At 44.9% G+C, this 10090-nt stretch overlaps 1 protein-coding gene and 1 pseudogene across 1 annotated transcript in view; one reads left to right on the top strand and one right to left on the bottom strand.

Annotated features, from left to right (window-relative positions):
• Lrp6 (LDL receptor related protein 6) overlaps positions 1-9159 on the bottom strand; it is a 130078-nt gene extending 120919 nt beyond the window's left edge. Inside the window, exon 1 of the mRNA XM_005364492.2 lies at positions 8852-9159. Coding sequence (XP_005364549.1) covers positions 8852-8906 — 55 coding nt within the window. The 5' untranslated portion in view covers positions 8907-9159. The remainder of the gene's footprint in view (positions 1-8851) is intronic.
• LOC106144274 lies at positions 3882-4361 on the top strand (annotated as a pseudogene).
• Positions 9160-10090: the final 931 nt, after the last annotated feature.

Consider the following 10090-nt stretch of genomic DNA (forward strand, 5'->3'; position numbering starts at 1 on the left):
GACAGGGTTTCTCTGTAGCTTTGGAGCCTGTCCTGGAAATCGCTCTGTAGACCAGGCTGGTCTTGAACTCACAGAGATCCGCCTGTCTCTGCCTCCCGAGTGCTGGGATTAAAGGCGTGTGCCACCATCGCCCGGCCACTTCACATATCTTAAACAATGCAATTACTCAGCTATAAAGAGGGATTAAATACAGATTCATGTTTACGATATTACAAAAATTATGCAAAATGAAAGAGGCTAGACACAAAAAGCCACACACTGTCTCATTTCTCTGAACTATTCAAAAAGGGCAATCCACGGAGGACACAGCGGATGCACAATTACCAGAGACTGGGACAGAGAAGATACAAAGGACTGCTAAGGGGTTTGAAGACTACTGGCAAATACTAAAAATGTTCCAGAATAAGATCATAGTGATATCTACAACTTTGTCAATATACTAAAAACCACTGGACACTTAAAAATGGAGATTTGTGTGCTATGTGAACACTTTTAAATTTTTACACTATGTGAATTATGCCTTTTTTAAAATGGGTTTAAAAGACTAGCCATAGCCAGAAATGGTAGAACATATCAATAATCCAGCACTCAGGAGGTAAAGGCAAAAGGACCACAAGATTTGAGCTCTCTCCAAAAAGTAAGGACTGAATGCAGTTCAGTGGAGCGTGCTTGCCTTTATGCACAGGCCCTGGTTCCACACCTAACATGGGGGTAGAGAGGAGCACAGTACAGTCACTTTCTGCAAACCAATTCTTTAGCACCTCCACTCTCATCCTCCTACCCCACACCTAACTCAGGCCACCTACCAAAACCTGTAGATGTAAAAATTTTATATAAAATGTGTAGTATGAACATTTAACACATATGCATGGCGTGTACATTTAACACACACACAGACAGACATCCCACCCTGAATTCTTTAATCCTCTCAAGAATATAGCACCTCACATAAGCACTTTGTAAAACATGTTACACTGTTGTTTAGGGAATAAAGAGAAGAAGGGGAAATCTGTGTATTCAAGCACAGATACAAGTTTCTTTCAGGGTTTTTTGAAACAGGGTTTCTCTGTGCAGCCCTGGCTGTCCTGAAACTCTCTGTGGACCAGGTTGACCTCAAACTTACAGAAATCCGCCTGCCTCTGCCTTCCAAAATATGGGAATATTCTTAATCTCCACTTTCTAATAAAGTTGGCCAATAAATAATAAAGATTCTTACTCTAATAATCTACACCGTGTGACCTGGGTCTTACAGTGATAAAAGTAACCAAGGCCAATGCAGAAAATACCTCCTAGTCAAGTATTTGGTAAGGTAAAAACTGTATTATCTGAGTGACCTTTTTTCTTGTGGGGGGATGGCAACTGATGATCAGGGTGACCTCTGCATTTTCTCTTCACACTAAGAACCTGACCAGTGACGTTAGGCCTGGTATCAATTAGTCACTTACATACTTCAACATCATCTTGCATCTCCAATCTCCTGAAATTAGTTCCAAATGGTCAAAGCACTTATACATGGCCCTTCTAAGCAAACTAAACAACAGGAAATAGACAACAGACCCATTGCATCCAAGTGCAATCACCCAACAAGAAGAACCCAAGCACTTTTTCTTGTTTTCTAATCTCATGCCTGAGCAGCTTGACCCTTTCCTGAGTATCATCACTGCCAGAACTAACACGCCGTAAGAAACAAAACTGTACTAATTTCGAACAACACCGTTTTCTCTGTACTTATGAATAGACAGACTTTTTATTTATTTAGAGCCTCCAAACTTCAATATTTCCATCATAGCCTTCAACTAACTGGAATTAAAGGCTTGCACTGCCATACCCAGCAAAATAAATCATGTTAAGGGCAAACTGATTCTTCTTTATGTATTTGCCTTTCACAGTCATCCTTAAAGAGCAATGCTTGAGTCATTAAAGCGGAACTTATTACAGAAGACACGGGAACACATGCTAAGGCTAAGAACGCTTAAGAACTTAGTACAGATAGCATCTACTCAGTCTTCAGGAAAGAACCCACCAACCAGATACTTCTAATCACTTTGATAAAATTGTATTTACTTGTACTGAACTCTTTTCTTTTTTCCTTTTTTCTTTAATTTTTCAAGACAGGGTTCTCCGTGTAACAGCCCTGGCTGTCCTGGAGCTCACTGTGTAGGCCAGACTGGCCTTGAACTCACAGAACTTCGCACAGAGATCTTCCCAAAGATTAGAGATTAAAGGCACGTACCACCCACACCCATCTTACTTAACTCTTTTACTAGGTGAAAAAGCATCAATCGAGTTTGACTTCTCCACTCTTTAGCTTATTTATAGTAAACATCACCTAAATCAGTGTTAAAGCTATAACCCTTCAGAAAGTAAAAGGCGGGTAGGGGAATGGGCCAGTCCATAACGTACTATTTTAAAATGTCTTTCAAGCAAGAGGACCTGAGTTTAATCCCTAGAACCCATGTTTTATTAAAAAATAAAAGTAAACCCACAGCCAGAAGCAGTGGGCCTGTAACCCAGAAACAGGGAGGCAGGGATCAACAAATCACTGGGACTCACTTGCTATTAAGTCCCAGACCAGTGAGAAACCCTGCCTCAAAATACGGTAAATGCCAGTTTCTAACACCCCCCAACACCCCCCCAACACACCTACACACACACACACACACACACACACACACACACACACACACACGACGTATTTGCACATGAAAACAGAAGGTAAAAAGAAAGCGGAGAGGGGCTGTTCACCTTGCAGTCCCGGCGTGAAGGGAGGCTGAGGCAGCACAAGGGCAGCAAGTTTAAGGTCAACCTGGGCTACAGTGGGACTGCCAATAATGTAAAATAAATATAAAGTAGCCAGCAATCATTCTATTTCATATAAAGCAAGACACAAACAGCAGAAGTAGAATGCTTCAGCAACAGATTTAAAACTTTCAAAAACATAGTCCTGAAACTATCAACAGACAAGTGGTACCTGAAGCATAGTGAGCATTTAAATGTTCAAAGTTGGATACATTTTGATAGGACTTTCTGAGACAAGATTTCATGTAGCACGGGATGGCCTCAAGCTCAGCTCTTGATCTTCCTGCCACTTCCTTGTAAATGTTGGGATTACAGCCACCAAGCCTGACTTAACTAGGAGCAGCCACCTATTCAATGCCTACCAGTGGCAGTACTCTTTCACAAACCTTTTCTCGCTAATATCTTGCTGGTTATGATTGAACAGAAAGCAAAGCAGGCTATATAACTTGCTTGTCAGAAGAGAGAGTGACAGAAAACAGGATGATAAAAACCCACCTTTCTAACAGAGTCTTTATAATCATCTCCAAAGATAAACTTTCACTAAAATTTCCACAGTGAAAACCAGTTTCCCAGAGTAGTTAGTACCAAATTTTTTACTTGTTTTTCCAATACATCTAAATTATTCAGACAAATTTTGTTCTCAGAAAATAATTACCATCAATGTATCTCTTCACAGAATTGCCTGATATTGAAAAAAGATAAGTGCTTTTTTTTTTTGATGGTCAAAGTGTGGTTAAGGACACAGGTCAGTTTAGCAAATGGGAACTGCTCTAATTAAAGAAAAAAAATCCCTAAAAAACAGATGGATGGGTAAACATTGTTAGCACTTCTGATAACAGTAAACTGAAACTTAAAAGGCTTACAAATTATTCTCTAGCCAAATGGGCAAACCTAGGACAAGTAAGCTAGGACGAAAGCACCGGATCAAACAAAACCAACTTGTCATCAACATCACCAATTCACCTGAGTCTGCCTAAAACTCAAAAGATCACCTTATCTTCTCCAGTGTGTTTCTTACAGCAAAAGTTACCTAAAATGTTTTTTTTTTAAAAAAAAAAAAAATGTTTTAAAAAGATGGTTCAGGCCTTTTCGTCAAGATGGCGCCAAAAGCGAAGAAGAAAGCTCCTGCCCCTCCCAAAGCCGAAGCTAAAGCGAAGGCCTTGAAAGCCAAGAAGGCAGTGCTGAAAGGCGCCCACAGCCACAAAAAGAAGATCCGCACATCGCCCACCTTTCGGCGTCCCAAGACCCTGCGGCTACGAAGGCAGCCTAAATACCCCCCGAAGAGCGCGCCCCGGAGGAACGAGCTTGACCACTATGCCATCATCAAATTCCCCCTGACCACCGAGTCAGCCATGAAGAAGATAGAAGACAACACACTTGTGTTCATTGTAGACGTCAAGACCAACAAGCACCAGACTGTGAAGAAACTCTATGACATCGATGTAGCCAAAGTCAACACCCTCATAAGGCCCGACAGAGAAGGCGTATGTTCGGTTGGCTCCTGATTATGATGCTCTGGATGTTGCCAACAAGATTGGAATCATATAAACTGAGCCCAGCCGGCTAATTCTAAATATACACTTTTTCACCATTAAAAAAAAAAAAAAAAAAAAAAAAAAAAGATGGTTCAGTGGGCAAAATGCTTGCTATGCAAACAGGAGGACCTGAGTTCATATTTCCAGCACCCATGTAAAAACCCACACGGAAATATCTGTAATTTCAGCATGGGGAAGTAAAGACAGGAGTGGAATACCCCGGGGGCTTGAGATCAGCCAATCACTGAAAACCACATCCAGTTAAAGAACCTTTTTCAAAATATAAGATGGAGAGCAATTGAGGACACACGGAGCGCATGCTCCTACACACAGAGCACATGCTCCTACACAGGTGCACAAGCATGAAGGCGCATAACAAATACGCTGTCAGGAGTCAAGCATGGTGGGACATGCCTGTAATGCCAGAACCTAGGAGGCAGAGGCAGGAACAGCGAGTCTGTAAGGAGACCTGTCTCAAAAAGGGAAAACAAAACAAAACAAAACATACCACTGTCAAGTCTGAGTGCTACTCTGCAAGGAAAGCTACAACTGACCCCTGTACCTTCAAGACTTCTCAAAGCCCTTAAATGGGCAGAAATCTACAAAAGGGTCCCTTGCATTGATGAAGACAATAAGGTATAAGGAGACTTAGTGACCAACCCAAGCACAGAACACCAAACTTAGAACTATGACCTAGATCTCTTGATTCCCATGCCAAAGACTATTTGACGGCCCCAAAATTTTGTAATACCTGATTTAAAGGAAAATCCATTTTGGAAGACTCCATTTTCTACGAATGTAAATTAGAAACACTTTAGGTTGCTCTGATCCCATTCACCAGTCCACAAAGGGGGAGAAGGGGTAGGAAGGCAGGTAGCAAAGAGCTGTCACATAACAAGGCCAGCCACAAGTGGGACATCTGCAGATCTACATCACACTCCCTTCACCACAAGGATCAGGAACTCCTAAGAGAGCCAAAAGTCATGGAGGTCAGAGCAAAATAATGTCTATACATGACAGGACCACCGCACTCAGGAACTCACAGCAGCTGGGGTTACCTGCACAAGACCTGCACAAGATCAAGTCTGTCAGCATTCATGGAGGTGGGGAGCAGCTCATGAGCCCCACTGATACCTAAGGAGCTATGGACAGCTGATGGCTTCTGGGAGAGGAAAAGTCAGTGTGTGGCCCCCGTTAGGTTTACTACATTCCAGTAAATGGCTCCAAACTCAGGAGTATACAGGGCAACACAAATTGCACTTGGTGGGTTATTTTGAGAAAGAACTCTAGAGTGAGGGCAGATTTAGGAAAAGTTAGGGGGAGGAGCTAGGTGAAGGAATGTGGGGGGATGAATATAACCAAAATACATTGTACATGTGTATAAAATTCCCCAAAAAATATTATACAGAATATAATTAGAAGTTTAAAAAGCCCCCTCAAAGAAAACCAAGCATGTATTTACTACATATATATTTTGACATCATTTCAAAGTTTGTATTTTGTGTATTGGGGGTGATGGTTGTTGTTACTGATAAAGTTTGACTTACTATGTAGTCTAGACTGGCCTTGACGAGCTGGAATTACAGGCATATGCTTCCATGCTTGCCTTCAAGTACTGTAATTCTTGACACTGTCTTCAAGAGGACCTGAGTTCAATTCCCAGCATCTACAGTGCTGGCTCACAACCACATGTAACTCTAGCTCCAGGGAATCCATGCTTCTGGCCTCTACATTCATAAATACAGACACACATAATCTTTTAAAATTAAAAAAATAAATCTTTTATGAAATTGTAATTTTTGTTTGCTTTTTCAAGACAGCATTTCTCAGTAGCTATGGATCTAGTGCTAGAACTCACTCTGTAGACCAGACTGGCCTTAAACCCAAGTGCTGGAATTAAAAGTGTGCGCCACCACCCAGCATAGAACTATAATTCTTTCCAAAAATATTTCATCTAGAAACAGAGATACTGTTTTTTTTTCTATTGGCACCTGGGTAGATTAGACCTAACCTAAGCTGTGAAGTCTAACAGAGCACAGCCCTGTCTGCCTGATGCACAGCTACCACGGGGAGCTACACAGGGCACTCCTGCCAAGAGAAACTAGCTGGCCCCACTCCTTGCAAATGACCACAATACCATCTACTTTAAACATTCCTGAAAATTAAATTTGTAATCACCAACAATCGAGGACACATCCATAATCAAAAAAGTCTCACACACAAAACCACACTTATGAGCCTCAGGAGGTTGAGGAAGGAGAACAGTTGCATTTAGAGGTCAGCCTGGGCAACTCAGAAAAATCCTGTCTTAAAAACATTTTTTAATTAATATTTGGAAAGCACTTTATATGTTCCTTCATTAAACACACCTAATAACCCTGCAAATCAGACAGACAGGTATCATTACCCATGGTTTATAGATAAACTGAGGCTGGGAGAACCTGGGAGGCTGGGAGATGAAGATCTGGCTTTAAACTCAAGACTTCTGGGTTGAAATCCCCAAGTTTCAAATGTTTTTCCAATAAACCTCATCACCTGGTAACAGGGATAGTGGTGCTGCCCGACCATGGCAGTACTAAATGATTCTCAACTGCTGATAAACAAGGCCACATGGCCCAAAGTCCCAGACTCACACCCAGTGTGAAGTGCCACCTGCTCTGTGAACTACAAGGAATTAAATCACAATTTGCTCCTGGAAAACTCACGGCAACTGTCAGAACAGACGCTAACATTATCAAGGAGTAAAGAGAATTCAAGGAGTAAAGAGAATTCAAATTAGGAAGAAGAATCTTTTATATCAAAAGACAGTTTTACTGAAATGATATGTACTCACAATTAGTGCTAAACAGAAGAAAGATCACCTTATTATGCTACATTTAAAGGAAGCTCCGCTTTGGACAGTTACTTCTTCTGGGACTTGTTACATAGCATCATGCTTCTGAACTTTACCGCAAATACACCCAAATCACGAATCTACTCTAGACTCAAACCTGGTATCACAATAAACAGCATTTGCACCACACCATGCTCTGCTGAGAACTGCAACTACACTATCAGAAGCCAAATCCAGCCTAGGTTATGGATTTGGGCTTTCACATCTCCAATCAATCCACTGGCTCTTACATTTAACTCTTATGAACCTGTCAATTAAATTCTCAATTACAACTTCCTCACAGCTATAGCGAAATCTCCTTTCATAGTAGAGTTTACTATAACAAAATAAACACATACTTATTAAATCTCTCGAGTATGTAATGATATGAAGTCCTCTGCCATGGAAATTAAACAGCAATTATCTTTTCCGGAGTTTACAAGTAAGACTAGACAATCTGGGTTATGCTTATTTTTAGAAAATGCTTACTTTACTTCTTTTTAAAGGCAACTACTCTTACTCAAATCCACACATATACAGAGATGACACACCTGTCCCGCTTGTAAGATTGTTAGTTACTATTCTGCTTGGTCGACTTCCTTCTTCTGGAGGACTTAGAAGTTTAGCTGGTTAAGTTAATAACTAAGAATTCCAGAGAGGTCCCATTAACTGGCACAAGTGAAATTAACAAAAGCAGAACTGCAAGTCACAGCGCCAACCACCACCTACATTCCTGCACAGGTCACACACTCAACAGCATCAGCCCAATCTCTCATCAACTGGAGAAGACCGTCGACAAGCTTTCGCTTGGCAAACTGTCACACAGCAAAAAGCCAGGACGTAGGTGTCAGCTTCTCAGTCCAATTCCAAACACCACGGAGCCACTCAATTTAAGCGATTCCCATAGCAAATTACCCGGGGCATTCTGTTATTTACTAAAGTGCCAAGCAGTTCCCAGGGGTGCCCAGCAAATGATAATTTAGTTCCCAGGATAGGCTCCTCGCCACACGAGGATGACTTCCTTACTTGGTGCCAACTGTACACTTGCACACTCCGAAAACAGGGGGCGAGTCCTGAATGCCAGGGGTTGCGAGGACAACGTTTGTGTTTTTATTATGGGCTCAGAAGAGTCGCCAAAGCTGAAAAGCGCGACCTATAACCCTAGAGTCAATTTCCAACTGTGCTCTCACCCAGGATCATTCTATCCCAAACGGAAGCCAATTATTAGTTGTAACAAGGCCTGGAGGGGAGAGGAAAAATAGTGAGGTTTGAAGAAGAAGAAAAAAAAAGTTCACCTAAGAGACACGAGAAAGGTGGGGGCTTCGAGGGAGAAGGAGGTCAACACCAATGGTGCTGAAAGCCGAACTACAAAAGACCCTTTCTGCCCGGAGTGCAGGCAGAGCGAGGCACAGTCGGTCATTTGGACGGAGTGTTGGGGGCCGGGGTCACCCCCAAGGCCCGCAGCTTTGTCCGGGCGCTCCGCGGGGCCGGGCAGGGGTGTGCACCGTGGCCGGGCGCGGCCCCCGATCGCGGGCCCCTTTCTCGCGCGGCACCCGGGCACCAGGCCTCTTTCCCGACCGCTGTCCCCGCCGCCTCCCCTCCCCCTCTCCCCGACCCCGGCAACTTTGCCCCGGCCTCGCCTCACCTCTCAGCAGCACGCAGAAGCTGCAGGCCAGGAGGCTCCTCAGCACGGCCCCCATCTTCCCCGCTCGGCGCGCGCTCGCGGCCCTCACCGGCTACCGGCGGCCAGGGGACGCGCGAGCGAGGAGCCGGGGCGGCCGCCGCAGCGGCGGGTCTGCACGCTCATGCTTTCCGCGGCCGGGAGAAGACCGAGAAGAAGAAAGAAAAGGGCGCACGTCAGGGCTCTAGCGCGCCGCTCCGGCCCGGGCTCGCGCGACGCCAGCGCCTGCCCCCATGCCGCCGCCTCCTCCCGCGGCGCCCCACGTCCCCCGCGCGGCGCCTCATTCAGCCTCTTCCTCTCGCTGCGGCGCAGGGATTCGCCGCGGGGCCGCTGCCGTCTCCCTGCGCGCCCGACCCCTCCTCAGCGCGCCGCCGCCGGAGCCCGGGAGCCGCCGCCACTGCGCGCGCCCACTCCCCGCGGAGTGTCCCTTCGAGATGGGCCTCGCGAGCCCCGGCAGCCGGACGGGGAAAGGTCTTCCCGGGCCGCATTCCAATGGGATTCTTTCCCCGGGCGGCGGAGGGCGTGAGGCGACGTCGGCCGACACTGGGGCCGGCGTGGTCGGGACTACTTTCTGCGTCCCGGCCCGTCGCCGCCCGCGCCGCTCTTTGTGCGCCCGGCCGCGGAGCCAGGTGGAGCTGCGGTGCCCGGGCTGCGCGGTGCACAGGGACATAAAAAGTGCGAGTGCGGCTTGCACACGCTGGACTTGCACTCGCTGGGAGCGGTGAACCGGGTGGACCATGTGCAGAAACCAACGCGAAGATTTCTAGTAGGCTGAATTGAGAATCGTCATATGAAGTGAAATAAGCCAGATCAGATTTAAGTAAAAACAAGTATGTTTTCTCTCAGTGTGCAGTCTTTTTTACATACACATATATATGTAGTCACATATATGCGAGAAAGACCAAACTTGAAAAGACAAAGATTGTGGGTCTTCAGCTTTATACACTCAGACGAGCATCTCTCATATGTGGATCTAGATTGTGTGTGTGTGTGTGTGTGTGTCAAGATAGACGATGCTGGATGGATGGATAGATAGGTTTACACATACATGATAAGAAACGTATGACTATCTGGGGAAAAGAAGAGAGCTAGTAAAGGGGGGAAAAGGGGTGTGCACAGGGGTTAATACGTAAAAAGAAAATTACATGCTTGAATCGTATCCCTCGTTATGTATAATGAATATAAACCAAGAAAAAAATATAG

Source organism: Microtus ochrogaster (genome assembly GCF_000317375.1).
Source record: "Microtus ochrogaster isolate Prairie Vole_2 chromosome 14 unlocalized genomic scaffold, MicOch1.0 chr14_random_2, whole genome shotgun sequence".
In the NCBI taxonomy this organism is placed as follows: Eukaryota; Metazoa; Chordata; class Mammalia; order Rodentia; family Cricetidae; genus Microtus; species Microtus ochrogaster.